The sequence below is a fragment of the Castanea sativa genome, chromosome 5, assembly GCF_040712315.1.
Source record: "Castanea sativa cultivar Marrone di Chiusa Pesio chromosome 5, ASM4071231v1".
NCBI classification, from domain to species: domain Eukaryota; kingdom Viridiplantae; phylum Streptophyta; class Magnoliopsida; order Fagales; family Fagaceae; genus Castanea; species Castanea sativa.
In genome coordinates, this window is record NC_134017.1 from 75,513,404 (window position 1) to 75,539,136 (window position 25,733).

The following is a 25,733-nucleotide window of genomic DNA, read 5'->3' on the forward strand; positions in this document are numbered from 1 at the left end:
GGATGGCTTGAGCATCAAACTGATGAAACAGGGCTTCAATTCTTTCTTTGTCCCACTAGTGGTTCTGCCAATCAATCAAATCCAAGACCCTCCACTCCCATATCTCATCCTCAGGTTGAAAAAGAACCTTTTTGGTTGGCTGGTGTGGTAGCCAACAGTCCTTCAAAACCCGAATTGAAGCACCATTGCCCACTCTCCAACAACACCGTTTCTTCAAAATCGGTTGTTGAGTAGCCGATAAGCTTTTCCAAACGTATTTGGACAATCATTCGCCTCAAGGAAATCACATTGCGAAAAGTCTTTTTATTTATTTATACAGCTATACAAAAGAGAGCTTTGGTCCTGCAGCAACCTAGCATAGCTAAATTAAAGGATCTTATGTCTCTAAAACCCATACCACCCTCTTTCTTTGACTGCGTTAAAAAACTCCAACTTTTCCAATGTATTTTCCTTTCCTCACCAATCTGACCCCACCAAAATCTAGCACACATAGCATCCAATTCATCACATAATTTCCTGGGCAACTGAAAAACCCCCATTGTGTAGGTGAGGATGGATTGAGCCACTACTTTTATCAGAACCTCTTTACCCGCCCTAAAGAGCAACTTCGCCTTCCAACCTTGCATCTTTTTCCAAACTTGTTCCTTGAGAAAAGCAAAAGTATCATATTTCCTCCTTCCTATCAAAGTAGGCAGCCCCAAGTAAGAATCAAACTTCTCCATTTCTTCACCTTCAATTTATCAACAATCCATTCTTTCGGCTCCACAGACACATTGCTACTGAAATAGGCAGAAGACGTCTCAAGATTGATACATTGGCCCGAAGCTTCAACATATAATTGAAGTGTATCAGAAGCAACCTCCACTTCATCTTTATTAGCTTGGCAAAAAATCAAAGAGTCATCATCAAAAAGTAGATTAGTTTTACTAGGAGCATTCCTACAAACTGCCACCCCATGTAACCTCCTATCTAATTCTGCTTTAGCAATGAGAGAAGCAAAAGCTTCTGCACATATCAAAAACAAATATGGGGACAAAGGATCTCTTTGGTGAAGACCTCTAGAAGGAATAACATTCCCATATGCTTTGTCAATTTATATGTATTTTGTAGTAAAAATGAACCATAAGATATCGGAAATCTCTGATGATGATATTAAAAGTACGAAAGAGCAAAGTGATTAAAATCAAACCAAAAAATTTATAAGCAACATAACCATTGATATTAAGCATGAATATATCCTAAAGCAAGTTTAACATCACAACGCGAACATAAGTACATGAAATCGGAAGCTAAAGCAATTTATAGCAAGATTTTAGTTCATTGAACCAAATTAATCTACATAACTACAATGGATTATGAGAATTTGATCATTTAAGAGGATCAAACAACTTAAAATGATTTTACTCATGGGAAGATAACCGCTGCATGAGGAGAGAATCTAGGGAAGCTTAACAACTTTTGAGCACTTGTAGAAATTCACATAGCATATTACAAGTTTGATTTTGCATAACCCGTGGTTTAGTGATAACCATCTTCTCTAGTACCTTTGCATTCTTAAGTAGAAATTGTACCACTAAAATGAATACTTCATTTGTGTGGAAAAATTCTCCAAAACCAAAGACCTCAACAGTCTTAAGGTGTCGTAGCAAACTCTTGAAATAGATCACCTTTGATTTCCCATGTGTCACTTCATCATAACTTCTTTCTAGATACTGCAATATAAAAGTTACATTAGCCCATTTTCAAGTTTATTTTTAAATTATGATATTTTGTCATATTATAATGGAGTTGATGTAGGAGAAGGGAACAAAGCCATATCAGATTTGGAATTCTTGAGTCAGCTATGGACATCTTGGATTTTAAGAAATCAGATTTGGAATTCCTAAGTTAGCTTTGGACATCTTGGATTTTGAGGATTTAAGATTATGTTTTGGAAGGAAAAAGGCTGGAAAATAGTAAGAAATAAGGATTATAAGGGTTTCTAATGAGAAAATGAATAATAGGATGAATGCAATTTTGGCCACATGTCATGATCTTGATAGGTCCAGTGCTAAGGAGCAACAGACTTAAGCCAAGTCCTAATCAATGTATGAATGCCAGGTTTCAAGTTGCTCAAAAAAATTTAAAGATAAAGAAGAAACTCCTCCACAAATGACCAATAACTATTGCTAGTGGAACATTATGAACTTTTTCTACAAAGCCCAAACTAAATCACTAAACAACAATAAAACCAAAATAAGACTTAATGGACAATTAGAATAGCCAATGTCCAAACACTAGAAACTTACAGAATTGCCCCTAACACTTAAAAACTAAATAGAATTAAAATTAAAGTGAAATTGGCTTCTTGTTGCCGAGGGCCAGAAATTCTAGATAGTAACTTTGGCAATAAATGACCTCTTATTCAAACAAACAAATTTCCAAAAGTCTATTACTAACTTCTTTGTTGTTGAAAGAAAGATGTATCTTCTATGAGAGGGTTGAGTAATGATTAGTATTAATTCTGCATGAAAGTTCCTTTGACATGACATTCGGGAAATCGGACCAAGAAATACATACCTCTAACTCTGTGTCTGACTCTATATGGCCGGATATGATGTCTAACCAATGTCTCCACATAAGGCGAACTTTGAAGCAGGCTTTCAATGCCAGCAAGATCCCATCTTTTCATTCTTGTTTTCATTGTTAGACATTTGCACTTTAACAATGGAGGAGAACGCTATTTCACTGACATTATAGATAGAACCTAGGTCCATCAAAGCAAAGGGCAGAACACAATAAGGCAAAGTGAAAATTAGAATAAATGACATGAACAATTGTAATATACATCGCCAGAGAACAATTTAGCTAGCATGATTTACAGAACACTAACTTGCATAAATGCCAATATATCCTATATGCAGACAATGAAATAAAAGAGGCCTTTTTGGAACCTTGATTTTGAGTTGACAAATTATCATGACGAATCACTATTCGGCACTAAAGCAAGTGCCCCACACCTCATCATGAAACTAAATTGGACCAATACTATCATTTCCTCTAATTATTGATTGACTACGCCTTGTATTAAAATCAAGATGCTCAGAAGAAAAACCCAACTCACAACAACAACCCACCATGATATCTCAAATTTTTAAGAGTCAGCCAAGCCCAACTCACAAAAGAGAGTACGAAAATTTTCCAATAGTCTCATAGATCACAAAATTATTTTTCATTTTGGTATTAATATAAATTAGCTAATATGAATTCTTTAAAGCAAATTCAAATTGTACAATAACTTCCACTCTCAAAAACAAAAAAGCACTAGATGCTGTGCATTATTCTACATTTAAGCCTAGCTAAGCAATGAGACTACCAACAATAAAAAGATACAATCTTGACACATTCATGTCTCTGCAAATGGCAATCAACATTAGCAATCAAGAAAAACATGAAGTGATACAGCAAAAAAACATGATAAAGGGACTAATCAAGATAAACCAACCATGAGACACCATTTGCCAACAACAAGTTCCTTGACTTGATGCAGACTCTCAAAAAGTCCTCTCACAATGTTTTCACAGTCCTTAAAAAGATCCTCCTCCTCCACATTATCCCTTTCAAAGTTAATCTCTATTTCAAAATCGACCTTAACCTCAACCAATGCCAACACGTCCTTTATCTGACACTTCCTCATATCATAAAAATTCCCAATAATTTCCAAAGACTCAATCTTTGGAGCAACAATTTCCAATTCCAACACGTAATACCAATCGAAGTCTGCATAATAAGAATAACAATCTATCACCAATTTTTTCAAACTCTCGGACACTATATCCAGCCTATTAAAATTATAACATTCATGTAATTACAAGGATTCAAGTCTAGGACTACGGACTACCCAATAACACTTCATTTATCATATCGCCAGGCAAGGATGTGTACCCAAAATTCAAGTGCTTGAGTGAATTCCAACCTATCAACCGTTTAGGCTTGATTTTGCAATAATGAAAATCCAATTCAAAAACAAACTCATTGGCGTAAAGATGCTGGGGCAATTTGTATCTCTTACATAGTTCTATAGAAGATTATAAACGTAGACTAAGTTGGTCTACCTTGGCAGTTGTGGCGAAACTGCCGCATTTTTCAAAGGAAGTATCTGCGAAACTGAGAGAAGGAACGGAGGTCCAAAGATAGGCCCATCTTTTGGATAAAAATCCTGTTTTGATAGCATCTTCATTGGGCAAAAAGGAGAGTCTAGTGAGCAGGATCGAGTCAGGTAAGGCGCTGATTCGATTTTCTTCTAAGATTGGTGCATGTTTGAGGCGTTTGGTTCCATGATCATCGCTTGATTCTTCTAGGCAAATAAGGGACGTTGTCTTCTGTGGAAGTAGAGCCATAGCTTCATTTTAGTTCTTAGTTTCTTGCTGAGATTCTGTGGCGCTCTCCTTTATATTTCTCTTCCGTTCAAAGAGAATGACTCTCTGTTTACAACATAAATTAAAAGATAATGAACTTTTCATCCTTTTGGTTCATCTTTCAAGATTTTTTTCTCTATTTTTTCACAAGATTAAAAGAGCACTTTAAAAGATAAAGACTCTTTGATCTCTTTGGTTCATCATTTTAAGACTTTCTCTCACTTTTTTCACAAAATTACATGAACACTTTAAAAGATAACCACTCATTATTTCCTTTGGTTTATGGTTTCAATACATTTACACTTTTTTCTTACAAAACTTTTCCTCTTATACTTCTTGTCTTTTACATGCATTTGCTCAAAACCCTTCATGCTATCCCATTTCAAATACAAATGAAATTCTCCAAGCCAATTTCAACTTGTCAACTACACCAACCTAATGGTTAAGTTGTGGCTATCTCTTGAGGCTAATTATTGGTAAGCTATCCCACTAAGCAAAAAATATATTATAGATTACATAGCGTCTTATCACATAATTTACATAGACTATAATTACAACTTATAATAGCATTGAATTATAATGAACCCAATAAATTATAGGATAATTTCTTATAAAAATCATTGAAGATGAACCGGATGAGATATCAACTAGTAAGTAATAATTAAATTTCCTTAATAAAATATTAATTAATCTAAGGAAAATGTAAAACGTACTACAAGTTTTACAGCATAAAAGCTTATAAACTAATGTGGCATTGTTGTAATTGGTGAGCTTCAACTATCTCGTTTAAGAATGTTTGAATTGTTTTGTTGTAATTTGTGACATATCAATTTATAAACACAATATAGTAAAAATTGTAGTACTCATAGCTACATTCATTAATCAATAAGTCAAGTAATATACGAGAAAGTTTAACAAAATATAGAATATAATTAGGGCACAATTATTTACACAGCCTAAGGCCTAAACTTGTCTTTTTATTTTCAAATATCACTTAAATAATATTTAGTTTATTTGACATCAATTAGTTAATTTTTATATTATGATTTGTTTTTATTGAAAATACATTGTTGTTACTTTTTAATATAGCTAATTCACTTGAGCAATGTTAGAAACACTACAAATTTTACCATATAACTCTTGCAAATTACCACCATGCACACTTAGCGTGATAGTCCCTCCACAAATATAAGTTCTTATAAGATGGGGTGAGGGCAAAGGTTAGAATTCAAGTCTCCAAGAGGGAGTTACACACACATATCTACTTAATTTAGGCTAGAGTAAATTTTTATCTCATATAAAAAAAAAAAAAATCTTGCAAATTGACGTGTCACAAATTTGAAAAATATATTGGATGATAGGGTATCAAAGTAAGTATATTATATTTTTTGTTTTGAGAGAGTTTCAGAAAAAGAGATTTAGGATTCAACCCTTGCCTACGAAAAAAGCTGATTGGTGTCTTAGGTTGATGATAAAATGTTATCATTAGAAACTTTTTATAAATTCTAGTCTGGCATGATAGTCCCTCCACAAATATAAGTTCTTATAAGGTGGGGGGGTGAGGGCAAGGGTTAGACTTCAAGTCTCCAAGAAAGAGTTACACACACATATATACTTAGTTTAGGCTAGAGTAAATTTTTATCTCATATAAAAAAAAAATCTTGCAAATTGATGTGTCACAAATTTGAAAAATATATTGGGTGATAGGGTATCAAAGTAAGTATATTATATTTTTTGTTTTGAGAGAGTTTCAGAAAAAGAAATCTAGGGTTCAATCCTCGCCTACGCCAAAAACTGATTGATGTCTTGATCTGATGATAAAAAGTTATCATTAGAACCAGACGCCATCGATTGAAACTCTAAAATAACCACTATTTGTATAATAATAATAATAACCACTATTTGTCAAACCAAAGCTTTTCTTGTTCCCTTTTTTTTTTTGAATCATTGGCATTTGCATTGTAACTCACTTGGTATAAAAATTAAAAAAAAAAATATGGGATCTAATTATAAGAGAAGTACGGATATGCTTGTTTTGATTACAATTAGATTAAACTACAATTGAAATCAATTTATGTAATCTAATTGGATTTTCTCTTAACTTTGACTATGTGTGTGTGTGTGCGCGCGCGCGCGCGTGTCTGTGTGTAAAATTGTGAGGCATCAAAAGTTTATTTTCAAAATTTCATGATGTTGACAAAAGCCAAATGCGTTCGGTTTTAAATAGGATATAGATAAATCTAAACCAAAACTAATAAATAGATTTCATTCTCCCCTAAAAATAATATAATTGTTATTCTTTGATGTAGGTAATAAAAGTCCATTAATCCTAAAAAAAAAATTGATTCTACTCAATTCCAATTTATAGCCAAAAGCTTTGTAACTCAACTAGTTCATATTGCATAATGTTTCCAATAGAGACATATAAGGTTCATATTCCCCCACCACAAATATTAATGCTTCAAAAACTCCAATCTATTATTGTAAAAGGGTAGAAATGAGACTAAAAGATAGGAAAAGAAAATTTTTTTTGTTTTTTTGGAGGCCATTACGATTGATATAAATCTTATGAATAATAGTAGGAGTACTATTAGAAAATTTACTGTGCATATATGCCTTACAAATTGATATCTCAAATTGTAAACACACAAAAAAAAAAAAAAAACCCACACACACACACACACACACACACATATATATATTAAAAAAAATTATCATGTTGTTAATGCGATACTAAATACATGTACGGTCATGTCAATTTATATGTATTTCGTAGTAAAAAGGACAACGTTATTGAAATTTTGAAACAACAAAGTGATTAAAATCAAATCAAAAACTTTATAAGCAACATAACTATTGACATGTACCATGAACATATCGAAAGGCAAGATAACATTACAAAGAAAACATAAGTACATAAAATTGGAAACTAAAGCAAACTCATAGCAAGATTTTAGTTCATTGAACGAAACTAATCTACATGACTACTATGCATTTATGAGAATTTGATCGTTTAAGAGATTTGAACAACTTAAAATGGTTTTACTAACATGGGAAACATAACCACAGCATGAGGAGAGGATCTAGGGAAGCTTAACAACTTTTGAGCCACTTGTAGAGATTCATGTAGCAAATTACTAATTTGAGTTTGCAAAACTTGTGGTTCAGTGATATCCATTTTCTCCAATACTTCTGCATTCTTAAGTAGAAATTGTACCACTAAAATGAATACTTCATTTGCGTGGAATAATTCTTTATTTGTGTGGAATACTTTGCTTGTGTGGAAAATGTTTCTAAAACCAAAGATCTTGACAATCTTGAGGCATCGTAGCAAAGGCTTGAAATAGATCTCCTTTGATTTCCATTGGTTCACTTCATCATATCTACTTAATACAGACTGCAAAATAAAAGTACATTAACCCATTTTGAAGTTCACTTTTAACTTATGATATTTTGTCATGCTATAATGGAGTTGATGTCGAAGAAAGGAACAAAGCCAAATCATATTTGGAATTCCTGAGCCAACTTTGGACAACTTGGATTTAGGATTAGGTTTTGGAAGATTAAAAAGGCTGAAAAATGGTAAGAAATAAGGATTATAGGGTTTCTAACGAGGAAATGAATAGTAAGATTTGGAGATCCTACAAAGGGAAATAACTAAAACTTGGGTTGCTGTTCCAGGACTAGGAACAGTAACTCGTGCACAGTATTTAGCCTTTTAATGGGGCATTTGGGGCTATTTTGATGCATAGGTGATTTTGGATTTTGAGGTTCAAAAGGTGATAAATTAATAAGCAAAGATTGAGTCCAATGCTCTTATGCACCAGACCTATCAAGATTATGATACGTGTCCATTTTTTACCCGTGGATCAATGGACCCAAGACAAGTCCTAATTAATATATGCATGCTAGATTTCAAGTTGCTGAAAAAATTTAAAGATAAAGAAGAAACTCCTATGATCGAATCCCATTGCTAGCGGAAAATGATGAACTTTTTCTACGAAACCCAAACTAAATCACTAAACTTAAATAAAACCAAAGTAAGACTTAATGGACAATTAGAATAGCCATTGTCCGGACACTAGAAACTTACATGATTGGCCCTAACAATTAAAATTAAAGTGAAACTAGCTTCTTGTGTTGCCAGGGCCGGAAATTGTAGATAGTATCTTTGGCAATAAATGAGCTCTTATTCAAACAAACAAATTTCCAAAAATCTTTGATGTAAAAAAACAAAAAACATATCATTGATGAGAAGGTTGAGTAAGGGGGCCAAGCTCTTCGAGGGAATTATTTTGATCCAATAAATAGACATATTAACTACAATAACAATAAAGCCTTAGTCCCAAGTTTTTGGGGTTGGTCTTGGATCTTTAACAAGATAAGTTAGGATTGGTCACATATATTCTTTTCCTCTTTTTTATTCTATCCAAAATCATGGCCTTTATTACTTCCTTAATAGACACAAATTAAACTAAATAATATATATAAACTGATTAGTATTAATTCTTCATTAAAGTTGCCTTGATATGACATTCAGGAAATTGGACCAAGAAAAACCTACCTCTAAGCCGTGGGAAGATAAATGGTCGTGTAATACAACGTCTATAACCAAGGTCTCCACATAAGGCGATCTTTGAAGCAAGCTTTCAATGCCAGGAAGGACACATCTTGGCATGCTTGTTTTCATAGTTAGATATTTGCACTTAAACAATGGAGAAGGCAAATGTTTCATTGACATTATAGAGAGCTCCTAGGTCCATCAAAGCAAAAGCCATAACACATTAAGGTAAAGTGAACATTAGAATAAATGATAAGATTAATTGTAATATGCATCGAACTAGTTAGCTAACATGATTTACAGAGCACTAACATATATAAATGTCAATATATCCAATATACAAATAATGAAATAAAAGAGGAATTTTTGGAACAACAAATTATCATGAAGAATCATTATTTGGCACTAAAGCAAGTTCCCTACACCTCATCATGAAACTAAGAGCAGGTGTATATAACTCAATAGTTCAACTCATGAAATTGGACCAATACTGTTATGTACTTAAATAATTGATTGACTACAACTTGTGTCAAAATCAAGATGCTCAGCAGAAAATGCCCAACTCACAACAACAACAACCAAGCCATAATTAATCTCAATTTTTTTAGGGGTCGGCTAAGCCCAAATCACAATAGAGAATATGGTACTTTTCCAATAAACTTATAAATCACAAAATGATTTTTCCTTTTGGTATTAACATAAGTTAGCTAATATAAATTCTTTAAAGAACATCATATTGTGCAATAACTTTCGCTAAAAAAAGCACTAGATGCTGTGCATTATTATATATTCAAGCCTAGCTAAGCAAAGAGACTACCAACAATAAAAAGAATCAATCTCGATACATTCATGTCTCTGCAAATGGAATTCAACAAATTAGCAATCAAGATAAGACAAGCAAAACAACAACAAAAATATGATAAAGAGAGTAATCAAGAAAAACTAACCAGGAGACACCATTCACCAACAAAAAGTTTCTTGACTTGCTGCAGACTCCCAAAAAGTTCTCTCACAACATTTTCACTTTCACAGTACTTAGTTTGATTGTCCTCTTCAATATCATCTTCAATTGGAATTTCAAAATCGACCTTAACCTCAACCAATGCCGACAGGTCATTTATCCGACACTTTTTCATATTATATAAATCCCCTACAATTTCCAAAAATTCCATCTTTGGAGCAACAATTTCCAATTCCAACAGCTCGTTCTCATCCCATCCCTCATCTCCAAAATAAGAAAGAAACATCACAAATTTTTTCAAACTCTCGAACACAATATCCAGCCGATTAAAACGATAACAATTATGCAATTCCAAGGATTCAAGTCTAGGACTACCCAATAACACTTTATTTATCACATCCTCGGGCAAGGACGCGTAACCAAAATACAAGTGCTTGAGTGAACTCCAACCTATTAACCCATTAGGCTTAATTATGCAGTTCCCAAAATTCAATTTAGAAACAAACTCATTGGCGTAGAGATGCTGCGGAAATGTGTATTCTTCAGGTGTGATACAAGATGATAAACATAGACTAAGTCGGTCTACCTCGGCAGTTGTGGCGAAACGAAGCCAAAGATCGACCCGAGGCTTTAGCTCTGGCCTGTAGGCCCAGTACTCGAATTCTAGGGAGAAATTTGTGAGTTTGGGAGCCCTGTGTAGGAGCAGGGCATCATCCACGGCAGTGGCAAAAGCGGCTGCATTTTCAAAGGAAGTATCTGAGAAACTGAGTGAGGGAACAGAGGTCCAAAGATAGGCCCATCTTTTGGATAGAACGCCTGTTTTGATAGCGTCTTTAGTGGGAAAAGAGGATAGTATAGTGAGGAGGATGGAGTCAGGTAAGGTGCTGATTCGATCTTCTTCTAAGATTGATGCATGTTTGAGGCGTTTGGTTCCATGATCATGGGAAGCTGTCTTCTCTGGAAGTTGAGCTTCTTTCGCCATCGATAGAATCATAGCTTCTTTTAGTTCTTAGTTCTTGCTGAGATTATCAGATTACGTGGTGCTTTCCTTTATATTTCTCTTCCATGCAAAAAGAATGACTCTTTGTTTACTAAACAGACATAAATTAAAAGATAATGAATTTTTGTTCTTTTTGGTTCATGCTTTCAAGACTTTTCCTCTTTTTTCTCACAAAATTAAAGGAACATTTCAAAAGATAATGGCTCTTTGATTTCTTTGGTTCATGTTTCAAAACTCTCTTTTTTCTCACAAAATTAAATGAAGACTTTAAAAGATAATGGCTCTTTGTTTTCTTTAGTTCATATTTTCAAAACTTTTCTCTTTATTCCCACAAAATTGAATGAACGCTTTGGGTTTTATCGTCTTAGATTTCTCATCCTCTATCCCTTCGGGTAATCTCATCTTAAATGCACACAAAATTCTCCAAAACGAGAAGGATGTCCTTCAGTTTCAACCTGTCAATTATCCGTACCTATCCCCATGATTTGACTTCTTCTCCCTTTGTTTGTCGCGTTTTTTTGAATGTTCATTGATTTTTTTTTTTAATAAGGTATTGGTAAATCATCCCACTAAGTGCAGCCTCATATCACTCTTTATCACATAATTTACAGAAACTATAATTACAGCTTATAATAGTAATGATGAACCCTATGAATTATGGAAAATTTTTAGGTAATCCCAGAGCATAGAGAAATAGTACTCCCTCCTCTCACATTCATGGTAAGCCCCACCATGCATTTAATGAACGGGTCCCATCATAAATGTGAGAGGAGGAAGCACCATTCTCCGTGCTCCGGGAGTACCTAAGAATTACTCATGGATTATAGGTTAATTTCTTACAAAGTTTTGACAATGAAATGAGCAAGATATTGGCTAGTAAATAATAATTAATTTATCTCAATAAAAAATTAATTGATTTAAGGAAAATGCTTTTATTACAAGTTTTACGGCATAAAAACTTACAAACTGATGTGGTATTGATTATGATTGGTGAGCTTTAACTATCTCGTTTAAGAATATTTGAATTGTTTTGTCTTAGTGACATATCAGTTTGTAAGAATAATATAATAAAAATTGTAGTACTCATAGCAACATTCATTAATCAATCATTCGACAAGTTTAACAAAATATAGAATATAATCAGGCCAAAATTTGAGGCCTAAACTTTAAATGTGCCTTTTTTATTTTCAAACATCACTTAAATAAAAATTTAGTTTACTTGACATCAATTTAGTTAATTTTTATATTATAATTTGTTTTATTTAAAATACATTATTCTTACTTTTTAATATGACTAATTCACTTAAGCAAAGTTGGAGATACTATAAATTTTATTAAATAACTCTGGTAAATTGATGAGTCACTAATTTGGAAAATAAAATTAGTTCAAACATTCATTTATTTTATTGTTTTAGTGCCAACCATTATATTCTTACCACATTAATTTTTTTATAGTAAAACTTGTAGTAACATGTTAAAACTGTGGCATTTCTAAGACTTATGTGATAAAATTTTACTAGTATTTCTAGCATCACTCAATTTGTTAGAGTATCAATATAAGTGTATCAAATTAACAAAGAAGAAACGAAGATAAAGAGATCTTAGTGCGATAATATAAAAAGTTCAAATAATTTACCCAATAAAGAGATCTTAGTGCATTAATATAAAAAGCTTAGGGATGTTAGTGTAATTTACCCTTGATATTATATACCTATCCTAGGGCTCTGTATGTATCAAATATTAATTCATCTCCGTGTGTTTCTAGTTTCTAATATCAAAGGATCAAATGAGCAGGTATATTTAAACGAACCAAAATAAGAGATTTGTTTCCAAGTTTAATTCCTTTTCTTCAAAGTTCAAACAATCAAAACAAGCGCATTCGTACTTCTCTTTTGTTTCAGACCAGATAATCAAATACTCAAAAGCAAGTTTGTATTCAAGTGATGTTTGTGGCCTGGGGGATCAAGTTCTAGAGACTTCAGCATGCTTGATTCAAATCTGGACATGTGCAAAGCAATTGATATAGATCTTATCAATGATTCTAGTAATGGTACAAAACTACAAATTTTACAAAGTCTTACATATTATGTAGTTGGTGTAGCAATAAGATCACATTAATTGTCATATCAATTTATAAACATTTTTTACCAAGTAAAGTCTTCAAAAAATAAAAAATTAAGAACAAAAGGAAATTAGGAATGACTGACAATGTCATTGAAAATTCAAAATTGCAAAGTGATTAAAACCAAACTAAAAATTTGATAAGCAACAAAACCACTTTCATTGACCATGAATACATCTAAAGGTATGCTTAATAACACTAAGAAAACCTAAGTACATGACAACAGAAGCTAAAGCAAATTCAAAGTACGATTTTAGTGCTTTGAACCTCTACCCTCATAACTACTGTGTATTTATGAGAATCTGCTAGTTTAAGAGGATGGAACAACTTAAAATGATTTTATTAATATGGGAACATAATCACCGCATGAGGAGAGGATCTAGGGAAGCTTAACAACTTTTGACCCACTTGTAGAAATACATGTAGCATACCCTTCTCATTTTGCATAACCTGAGGTTTAGTGACCATCTTCTCCATCACCTTTGCATTCTTAAGTAGATATGTACCACTTAAAAGACTACTTGGAACAAACTTTCTCCTGTTAGGTGCACGTGACACCTTTGATTCCAGCCCACTTGCTTGTCTCTTGTCAAAGCTCATTTATAAGCTTGTCTTCTCAAGTCCCACAAAATCAGACTTGGTTTAATGCAAAGCTGAGCATGCATGGGAGGCCAAACTTCTCTTAATGAGAAGCGATCTTAAGCGTGTTGGACATGCTGAAGGAAAAGAAAAAGAAAGAAAAAGAAAACAAAGGCCATTCGGCCTGGCAGAGAGAGCTGAAGAAACAGAGCCAACATTCAGCTATTGTGTGAGAGTTCCAGAGAGAGCAAGAAACACAAAAGGAGAGAGCTTCAGCCATTTAGAGTGGTGCAGTCCGAGTGAAGAGATAAGAGAGAAACACATTGAGAGTGTGAGAGAGTGAAAAAGAAAAAGGAGACATTTTTTCTTTGCTCAAGTTACACACAAGGAAGATAAATTTGTGGAGTTTTCATGGAGTTTTTGAGTGCTACAACCATGGAGAGTTGGAGTATTCAGAAGAAGATTTTGCTACTGGTTTTGTGGTGAGATTGTATTTACTCCTTGAGATTTATTTGTTGTACATCCAATTTATTGTGTACTTAAATTTAGCATAAAATTGATAGTTGTAATCTCTATTTCATAGTGGATATTTTTTGGAGCTGCCCCGTGGTTTTTCCCTTTACACCAGAGGGTTTTTCATGTAAGATTTAGTGTTCTTGTGTGATTGTGTTTATGCAGTGCTTGCTGGAATTTTTTTTGTTGCCATAATATTGCAATTGCTTGGTAGTCATTAATTTTAATTCACACATAGACATAGAGGGGATTAGGATTTTTCCCAACATCTCCAAAACCAAAAATCTTGATAGTCTTGAGGCGTAGCAACAAAAACTTGATATAAATCTCCTTTGATTTCCAATGGCTCATGTCATCATAATTGCAATAATGGAGGTATTGCCTTTCTATAAACTGCAGAATAAAATTACATTAGCCCATTTGAAGTTCAGTTTTAGATTATTGACATTTTGTCATGTTGTCATAGAGTTGGCGTAGGAAGGGACCAAAGCCAAATCAGATTTGGAATTCCTAAGTCAGCTTTGAACAACTTGGATTTTGAGGATTTAGGGGTAGGTTTTGGTGTAAAAAATGTAGGAAAAGTAAAGATTATAAGGTTTCTAATGGGTAAAGGAATAGTAGGATTTGGGGATTCAACAAAGGGGGAAAAACTAGTATTTGGGTTGCTGTCCCAGGGATATGAACAGTAACTCGAGAACAATATTTTGCCACTTAAGGGGGTATGTGGGGCTATTTGATGGGGTTTTGAAAATTTAAAGTTAAGGGTTTAAATAGTGACTAATCAATGTGTGTGTGCTAGGTTTCAAGTTGCTCAAAATTTAAAGATGAAACATGTAGGCTCATCAAGAAGAAAATTGTATCACACAAACTTCAAACAAGCCATCCATAGCTTCTAAAATTTAAAAAACTTCTTGTATAGTATAGAAAGCATTACACCCATGTAAATAGGTGAATAAGACAGTAATACCTATGCCTTGTGGAACAAGAACATTTACGATGAAGCCCAAACTAAATAAATAAACTCAAATAAAACCAAAATAAGACCCAATGAACAATTAGTATAGCCCATGTCCAAAACTAGAAAATTAAATAATTACCCGACACTTAAAAATAAATAAAAAATTAAATTCTAGTGAAATTGGCTTGTCATTGCATGCCTGGGCTAGGAGTTCTAGATAGTAACTTTGCAATGAATGACCTCTTATTCAAACAAACCAATTTCCAAAAATCTACTACTGCTGTCATTGTTGATTTGTTGTAAATGAGAAGGTTTTGAGTAAACAGTCCATGAAATGACCACTTCAAAAAAAAGTTGATAATCAACAATTAACTCTTTGTGTCAAGAAATTAAAGGGGGCCCAAACTCCTCAAGGGAATCATTTTGACCCCATAAATAGTACACATTGATCTAAAGAAAAAGATAATAAGTAGGAGTAATCCTTAATTAAAGCTCCTTTGATATGACATTCTGGGAATTGGTCCAAGAAAAACATACCTCTAACTCTGTGTAGTAGAAGGATATGTCGATAACTAATGTCTCCACATAAGGCGAACTTTGAAGAAGCCTTGCTATGCCAAGGAGGTCCCATTTCTTCATGTTTGTTTTCATTGATAAACATTTACACTTTAACAATGGAGAAGGTAGTTGCTTCAGTGACTTAATAGATAGAACCTAGATCCATTAGAGCAAGAATCAAAGCACAACAAGGTAAAGTAAACGTAAGAACAAATAACACAACCATTTGCCCTAGCTAAAATACATCACCAATTAACACTTTAGCTAACATGTTTTACAGAACACTAATTTACATAAATGTTAATATATCACATACGCAGTCAGCGAAAAATGAAAAAAAAAAAAAAAAAAAAGCCTTTTTGGAAAACCAATACTTTGATTTAGAGTTAACAGATTATCACAACCAATCATTATTTGGCAGAAAAACAAGTGCCCTACACCTTATCATACAACCAAAAGCAGGTGTCTATAACTCACTAGTTCAACTCATGAAATTAGAACAATAATATTATGTAATTAAAACGTGGATTAAAATCAAAATGCTCAGGAGAAAAAGCCCAGCTCACAAAAGAGTATCATCATTTTCCAATACTCTTATAAATCACAAAATGATTTTTCTTTTGGGTAATAACATAAATTGGGAAATATGGTCTTCTTATAATATGATTTTTCCAATAATATCAGTCCTTTAATTTTTGCTTCCTTTGTATTCCTCTTGACTACTTCGTGCATTTTTGCATGAAGTAGTCTTTTTCCAATGGAAATTTTTCTTACTCGTCAAAATAAAAATAAAATAATATGTCCTTTAATTTTTGATTGACTACAAAATGACTAAAATCACAATTTTTTTTTCTCCAATGAACTCAAGCTCAACTAGCACCTCCTCCCCATGCAAGGGTTGGACGGAGCGTGAGGATATGGGTGCAAGGCCCATTGAGTGCATGTGTAACTTTTACCTATAACTTCTCACTAAGACTATGTTTGGATGAACTTATTTTGTTAAAAAATAATTTGAGTAAAACCACAACAGTACCTGTGAAGTTTTAAAAAGTTGTGACTTGTGAGAATAAGGGGGGCTTCAAGTTAAAAATAAACATACCCAAAATCTACAAATCAGCCTCGAAGAGACAAGATATCGAGTTCATGTGTGCACTCTATAGTAAATGAAAAAGAAAACTAGATGTTGTGCATTATTCTATATGCAGGGATTAGCCAAACGATGAGAGCACCAAAAATAAAAAGCTATAATCTTGATACATTATAATGTCTCTGCAAATGACAAACAAAAGAAAAACATAGTTTTGTATATAACAAACAAAAGAAAAACCAACCATGAGGTAACATCTGCCAACAGTAGATGCTGTGCATTATTCTATATGCAGGGATTAGTCAAACAATGACTTTCAACAATAAAAGCTACAATATATGATAAATTCATTTCTGTGCAAATGGGAATCAACATTAGCAATCAATAAAAATATGAAGTTTTGCATACAACAATATGAGAGATATCAAGAAAAAACCAAGCACGAGACACCATTTGCCAACAGTAAGTTCCTTAACATGATGCAGACTCTCGAGAAGTTCTCTCACAGTTTGTTCATACTCTTTATAAGCACTCTCCCGATCCTCCTCTTTAACTTCGCAATAGAAATCAAGCTTAGCCTCAACCAACGACAATACATCCTTAATTTGACAATTCTTCATCAAAAAACACCCCAAAATTTCCAATGACCTGATTTTTGGAGCCACAATTTCTAATTCGAACATGGGGTCGGGGCTTCTTCCCACTGAACTACGCATAAAATAGCTGTGTATAACCAATTTTCTCAGACTCTCGGACACTAAATCCAACCGATTGACCCGACAATAATTATCCAATTCCAAGTCTAGGACTACCTATTACCACTTTCTTTATCGCAACTTCACACAACGCAGTGAACCCAATAGTCAAACGCGTGAGTGAACTCAAATTTACTACCCCATTAGGCTTAATTTTGTAGAAATAAAAATCCAAGAGTATACTGAGTTGGTCTACCATGGCAGTTGTGGCGAAACGAAACCAGAGATCGAGGCAAGGCTTTAGGTGTGTCTCGTAATTGAACAGGACAAAGAAACTTCTGAGTTTCGGAGCTCTGTGTAGGAGCAGGGTATGATCTACGGCACTGGTGAAATTGTCGATGTATACGAAGGAATCGTCTTCGAAACTGAGAGAGGGAACGGAGGTCCAAAGATAGGACCATCTTTTGGATAAAACGCCGGTTTTGATAGCGACTTTGGTGGACAAGAAGCAGAGGATGCTGAGGAGGATGGAGTCGGGTAAGGTGCTGATTCGATCTTCTTCTAAGATTGATGCATGTTTGCGACGCTTGGTTCGATGATCATCGCTTGATTCTTCTTCTTTAGAAATGGGGTTTCTGTCAGTGCTGAGTTGAATGATCAGGAGAATAGGGGATGCTGTCTTCGCTGGAAGTTGAGCCTCTTTCAGTTTCACCATCGATTGAACCATGGCTTTGGCTTTCTTTCTCCTTTTTCAGGTGTGAGCTTCTTTATTCTATTGATTCATTGAATCTATTCTTCTTTATATTGGGATTTTTTTTTTAGGGTGACGTGTAATGGGAGTCCTTAGTCCTTCTAGTACTTCGAATTTTTAGATCAATAAGTATTAATATTTCCTATATTTTGTAATTTATTTAATTTAAATTATATGACCGTTGGTCTAAGATTCCTAAAAGCATGAGGTATAAATTTAACTATTTAGTGTCATAAAACGCTACTGAGGGTGAGTTTGGTTGGGCTTTTTGAAAAAGTGCATAATAAAAAAGTTGAGTTTTTAAAAAGTGCATAATGAAAAAGTGATTTTTCAAAAAACTGAGTGTTTGGTAAAAGCTGTTAAAAAGTGCTTTTTAAAAAAGCTGAGTGTTTGACTAGCATTTATAAAAGTTGCAGTTTAAGAGATAAATTACCAAAAAGGACAATGTATATATAAGGGAATTTATTTCATACTTAAATCAACTACTTCATATACTTAAATCAATTTTTCTCTTTCTAAAAAAATTATTTTTTTTCTCATCAATATTAGCTAATAATAACTTACCACTTAAGATTTATTGTAAAAGTATTGTGAAAATATTGTGATAAAAATTGATACTGATTTTAATTTGAACGTATTATTAAAATTATTTTTTTTTCTAAAAAAATTATTTTTTTTCTCACCAATATTAGCTAATAATAACTTACCACTTAAGATTTATTGTGAAAATATTGTGATAAAAATTAATACTGATTAAAATTTGAACGTACTATTAAAATTATTTTTTTTTCTTTCTATAAAAATTATTTTTTTCTCACCAATATTATCTAATAATAACTTACCACTTAAGATTTATTGTGAAAATATTGTGATAAAAATTAATACTGATTAAAATTTGAACGTACTATTAAAATTATTTTTTTCTCTTTCTATAAAAATTATTTTTTTCTCACCAATATTTACTAATAATAATTTACCACTTAAAATTTATTGTGAAAATATTGTAATAGTATTCCCTTCTTTTTCTTTCCTTTTTCTTTCCATCTTTTTTTCTCCTCCACACGTTATTGCATTTCCTTCTTTTTCCCTTTTTTTTTTTTCTTTTTTTTCCCCACTCTTTTTTCCTCCTCCACCCACGTATAACTCATTTCCTTTATTTCCTTATTTCCTCACTTTTCCCAGCCACTTCTCTCATTCTCTAGAGCATTCCACAGAGCTCTCCTAGCTCTCCTACTTCCTCTTGTTTTTTTTTTTTTTTTTCTTCTTCTTCTTCTGCAAGAACTCATCCGTCCACAGAGGTACTCCATCTCTTTTTTCATCTTTTTTCTTTATTTCCTTATTTCGTATTTCCTTCTTTATTCTTTTTTTTTTTTCACACTCCATAGAAGATGATGATGAAGAAGATGAAGATGATTGAAACATAAGGATTTTGGGATTTTGGGTTTGATTTTGAGTTGATTTTTTTTGAGTTGATTTTGGGTTTGATTTTGGATTTTGAGTTGAATTTTTTTTTTTTTTTTTTTTTTTTGTGGATTTTGGGTTTGATTTTGAGTTGGGTTTGGGATGAGTTTTCTAATGGGATTTGAGTTGATTTTAAGTTGTTTTGTGTTGATCAGATTAGAGAAATAAATTTTAAAAAAAAAACTGAGGAAGAGATAGAGGCGTGAGTGAGCTTGATGAGAGGTGTTGAAGAAGATGAAGAAAGGAGAATTTGGTAATTGCCCAAAATTGTTCAACGGATACATTAGAACGCGCACTGGCTTTTGGCAAAATGGACCGGAGGAGCTCCATAAGGAATTGCGCGTTTTATGCCTTGGCTCAAAACGCAACTTTTGAAAAAAGTTGCGTTTTGTGCTGAACCAAATACACATAAAGGCCTAGCTTTTTGAAAAAGTGGCGTTTTGGGCTCAAAACGTTGAACCAAACGGGCATTTAGTGAGATCTCGTTTTCTCATCCAAAGTAAAAAGAAGAAAAAAAATTATTTAACATTATAAAACTTAGATAAATGTATTTATATATGTTTACTGTAATTACAAAAAATTTAGCTTTAACTTCTCTAAAAACATATGATTTTTTTTTTGGTTCTTTGATGGTAAAATAGTTTTTTTTTTCTTTTTTTGGCTAAAATACAATCACTATTATAAATATTTTATTATTTTTGTTAAGTTTTTAGATTGGATAGTTACTATTTTAATGAGGTTAGCTAGGTTTATTGAGGAGAAGGAGGCCTAAAGTTTTGTTTAGGGGCTCGACTACAAAATAAAATACAATATATAATAACTATAAAAAAAAAATTGGATCCAAGGGGGGCTGGGCCCCCACCTGGGTCCATCCTTGACTAGAACAGAGGGGAAAAAAAAGTATTATTTTAATGTGAGAGATAATAAAATATATTATTTGATTTTAGCTTTTGAGCTACAGTGAATAGCCTTAAATGGTTGTGCTGTAGCTAAGTAGGTAAATTTTTTACCTATACCACCATCAATGTATCACACTTCTTGTATATGGTGGTGCTAAAAATATCAATTTAACTTTTTATCACAACCAATACTAATGCTCTAAGTAAGGGTGTAAATGGGTCTCGATGAGGGTTCTTTCAATTTGACCCACCATGATCAAGTTGAAAAAATTCAACCTAACCCAACTCACCTAGATAGGATTGGACCCATGAGTTGAACAGTTTTTATTTTTTTTTATAATTAATTTAGCAATAGAACAACACTAATACAAATAAGAGAAAATTTATAACCTACTAAACCTTAGCATAGCATAGCACCAAATCAACACAAATTATTTTATTAGTGCTTCAAAGTTACTAAGATATCATATAGTTTTATCTCAACTCATTTGATAAACAAAAGAGTAAATAATAAAATTATATAATATACCTATAAAAAAATATTATATATATATATATATATATATTAAATATAAGTAGGTCAGGTCGAGTTACACATATTTGTGAATCTACTGACCCACTCTGTTCTTAACCCATTATAACAAAATAATAATAATAACAATCAAATCACACCCACCAGTGATTTTGGCGGATCGACAGATTGGTTGTACATCCCTACATCATGTTGTGGAACACGATCATCAGTGAGTATGAGCAAAATGTCATTTCCAACCAATGTGTATGTTGATCTTGTGAATTGGACTGATAATCCTTGGTAGTAGCTTTTTCTTTTATGTTTTAAAAGTGATGCAAATATGTTAAGGGATAAAAAGATATTTTTAATATTTTATGTTGTTTTCTCTTTCTTAGTGGAATTCGAATTCTAGATAGTAACTTTGGCACTTCGCCTAATCTGCCTAGGTTCGAGTCCCGTTGTTCGCAATCTTTCGTTGGTAGGCATCCACAAGAATTGGCTTTAAGTCTTAATTTGAGTGCCTTACTCGGAGGGTTGGCGTAGCTTACTAACCCCCATTTTTCTTTTATCAAAAAAAAAAATGGCAATAAATGACCTCTTACTCAAATAAACAGATTTCCAAAACTGTATTTTTGATGCCTATTTTGTGTAATATATATATATATTGTCAATGAGAAGGCTGAGTAGGGGGTCAAGCTACTCGAGGAAATTATTTTGATCCAATAAATAGACAGATTTAATTACTACTACAATAACAAAGCGTTAGTCTCAAGGTTTTTGGGGTCAACTATGGATCCTAAATAAGATTAGTTAGGATCAATTTCATTTTTATTCTATCCTAAATCATGACCTTTATTACTTCCTTAATTGACATAATGAACTAAATATCATTTTATATATATATATATATATATATAGATAGATAATGATAATTATTAATTCTTCATTAAAGTTCCTTTGATATGACATTCGGGAATTGGGCCAAGAAAAACATACCTATTCATTAAAGTCCCTTTGCGATGGGACGATAAGACGTCTATAACCAATGTCTCCACATAAGGTGAACTTTGAAGCAGGCTTGCAATTCCAGGAAGATCCCATCTTTCCATGCTTGTTTTCATCGTTAGACATTCGCACTTAAACAATGGAGAATACAGATGTTTCACTGACATTATAGATAGAAGCTAGGTCCATCAAAGCAAAAGACAGAAACACAATAAGGAAAATTGAAAATTTGAATAAATGACATGATTTGTAATATACATCGCCAGAGAACAATTTAACTAGCATGCTTACAGAACACTAATTAACATAAATATCAATATATCCTATTTGCAGACAATGAAATAAAAGAGGCATTTTGGGAATCTTGATTTAGAGTTTGAAAAAATATCATGACAAATCATTATTTAACACTAAAACTAGTGCTCTACACCTCATCATGAAATTGAAAACAGGTGTATATAACTTATTAGTTCAACTCACGAAATTGTACCAATACTGTTATGTCCTTTAATTATGAGAAATGATATGTCCATAACATTTTCACAACATTTTTATAATAAATCTTGAGTGGCAGGTTGTTACTGGTTTCTATTGTTAGGACAAAAAAGTAATCTTCGTGTTAGGTTCAAATTTGAACCAATAACAACTGACCACCTGTGATTTGTTATGAAAATTTTGTAAAAATGTTGTGAACATAACATCTCTCTTTAACTACTGATTGACTACAATTTGTATTAACTTCAAGATGCTCAGCAGAAAAATCCCAAATCACAACAACAACAACAATTAAATCATAATCTAAAATTTTTAGGGGTCAGCTAAGCCCAACTCACAGTAGAGGGTATGGTTATTTTCCAATACTCTTGTAAATCAAAGAGTACTTGCAAAGCAATGAGAGACTGCCAACTGTAAAAACATACATTCTTGATACATTAATGTCTCTGCAAATGGAAATCGACATTAGCAATCAAGAAAAACGTGAAGTGAAACAACGAAAAAACATGATAAAGGGAGTAATCAAGAAAAACTAACCATGAGACACCATTTGCCAACAAGAAGTTTCTTGACTTTATGCGGACTCTCAAAAAGTTCTCTCACAATGTTCTCACAGGCCTCAAAAAGATCCAACTCATCTTCATAGTCAAAGTCAATCAGTATTTCTAAATCAACCTTAACCTCGATCTTTGGAGCAACAATTTCCAATTCCAATAGGTCATCCCACTCTGGCTCTCTGTAATAAGAATCTATCACCAATTTTTCAAACTCTCGGACACTATATCCAGCCTATAAAAACCAGAACAATCATGCAATTCCAAGCATTCAAGTCTAGGACTACCCATTAGCACTTTATTTATCAAATCGTCGGGCAAGGACGCGCACCCAAAATACAAGTGCTTAAGTGAACTCCAACCTATTAACCCTTTAGGCTTAATTTTGCAGTAACGAAAATCCAATTCAGAAACAAACTCATTGGCGTAGTGATGTTGATCAATTTGTATCTACAAGATGATGAATGTAAACTAAGTTGGTCTAACTTGGCAGTTGTGGTGAAACAAACCCAAAGATAGACGCGAGGCTTTAGCTCTGGCTCGTACTCGAATAGGACAGAGAAATTTGTGAGTTTGGGAGCCCTGTGTAGTGTAGCAGCAGGGTATCATCCACGGCAGTGGCCAAAACAGCCGCATTTTCAAAGGAACTATCTGTGAAACTGAGAGAAGGAACGGAGGTCCAAAGATAGGCCCATCGTTTGGTTCCATGATCATTGCTTGATTCTTCTTTCCTTCTTCTTCTTTCCCAAGCGAATAAGCGACATTGTATTCTCTGGAAGTTGAACCATTGCTTCTTTTAGTTCTTACTTCTTGCCTTCTAATCTTTAATTTAAAATGCACGAGGTGTGGGACTTTTCTTTAGTAATCTCTCGCATTTAAAGATAATAACTTGTTGTTTACTAAATAGATACAAATTAAAAGATAATGACTGTTTGTATTTTTCTGGTTTATCGTTTTAAGATTAAACATCAAATATTAATAATTAATAATAATTCTTTCTTTCTCTTTTTTGTTCATAGTTTCATGACTTTTCCTTTTTTTTTTTTTTTCCTCACTAAACTAAACAACAATTTGATTTTATCCTATTAGGCTTCTCATGCTTAATATATAGCTGTTTAAACCTTCATGTCATCTTATCTCAATTTCACATTAAATTGTCCACATCGAGAACGATGACCATTAATTTCAAATGTCAACTACACTTTTCCAAACCCAAGGTTTGTCTTCTTCTGCCTTTAGTTGTTGGCTTCTCTGAATGCTGATTGGTATATTAAAATAATAGTATCGGTAAGTCATCCTAGTATCCCACTAAGCGAAAAAAAGATTATAAATTACATAACCTTCTATCACATGGAGTTTACAAAGTCTTTAATTACAGCTTATATAATATTATTGATGAACCCAATGAGTTATAGGATAATTACTTGCAAAATTTTTGAAAATGCACCAAGTGGGGATATCGTCTAGTAAAATAATAATTAATTTATCTCAATAAAAAATTAATTAATCTAAGAAAAATGAAAAATGTACTACAAGTTTTACGACATACAAGCTTATAAACTAGTGTGGCATTGATAGTGATTGATAATGTGATGCCCTAATTTGGTTGATTGTGTGATGTGTGTGGGTGTGTGATGAGCCCCACATCAGGTATTTACTGGGTAGATCTGGACTTTATTAACAACTACAAGAAGTCTCAATTGTGGCTAGTTCTTTTGCGGTATAGCGCAGACGTGACTAACACTTGTCTTTGGGCCGTTACATATGGTATTAGAGTCAATCCGGTAATCCCATGTGGGCTCGAAGATACTACCCTACAAAGTGGACCCTAACGAGGACGTTAGGGATTTAAGTGAGAGAAATTGTAATGCCCCAATTTGATTGAGTCCCATATCAAATATTTACTGGATAGATTTAGGTCATTTGAGATATAGCGCAGATGTGACTAGCGCTTTTTCTTAAATTATTACAGATAAGTTTCAACTATCTCGATTAAGAATGTGTACATTTTTTTATCGTGATTGATGACAGATCAGTTTATAAGCACAATGTAGTTACAATTGTATCACCCATAGCCATAGCAACATTCCTTAAGCAATAATTCATGGCACAATTTAAGGCTTATGCGATATATTTTAAATGTGTCTTTTTATTTTCAAATGTCACTTAAATAATATATATATATATATATATTTTACTTCAACTTAGTTCTTTTTTATATATTATATTCTGTTTTATTTAAAATACATTATTCTTTCTTTTTAATTTGACTAATTCACTTGAACAATGTTAAAGATACTCCAAATTTGACCATATAACTCTTGCAAATTGACATGTCACCAATTTCAAAAATAAAACTAGTTCAAACATTCATTTATTATACGTTGAAGTGTTACCAATTATATTCTCACCACATTAATTTTTTTATAGTGAAACACTAAAACTTGTGGTAGCATGTTAAAAGTGTAGCATTTCTAAGACTTATTGGATAAAATTGTACTAATATTTCTAACATCAATCAATTTTATAGAGTATCAAAGTAAGTATATCAAACAATGTTATTGGAAAATTTGAAACAGCAAAGTGATTAAAATCAAATAAAAAACTTTATATAAGCAACATA

The 25,733-nt window shown here is 32.8% G+C and overlaps 1 protein-coding gene and 3 pseudogenes across 1 annotated transcript; all 4 read right to left on the bottom strand.

The window, feature by feature from the left end:
• Window positions 1-1,291: 1,291 nt before the first annotated feature.
• On the bottom strand, window positions 1,292-4,391 carry LOC142633766 (F-box/LRR-repeat protein At5g02910-like; annotated as a pseudogene).
• Window positions 4,392-7,428: 3,037 nt separating this feature from the next.
• On the bottom strand, window positions 7,429-10,901 carry LOC142635818 (F-box protein At5g03100-like). The gene is made up of 3 exons (XM_075809893.1): window positions 9,906-10,901; window positions 8,962-9,150; window positions 7,429-7,794 (listed from the first exon to the last, which is right to left on the bottom strand). The coding sequence occupies exons 1-3, from the start codon at window positions 10,899-10,901 to the stop codon at window positions 7,429-7,431; spliced, it is 1,551 nt and encodes a 516-aa protein (XP_075666008.1).
• A 5,696-nt stretch (window positions 10,902-16,597) lies between these two features.
• LOC142637107 (putative F-box protein At1g49610) lies at window positions 16,598-18,199 on the bottom strand (annotated as a pseudogene).
• A 3,792-nt stretch (window positions 18,200-21,991) lies between these two features.
• LOC142635819 (putative F-box/LRR-repeat protein At5g02930) lies at window positions 21,992-24,406 on the bottom strand (annotated as a pseudogene).
• Between the last annotated feature and the right edge of the window lie 1,327 nt (window positions 24,407-25,733).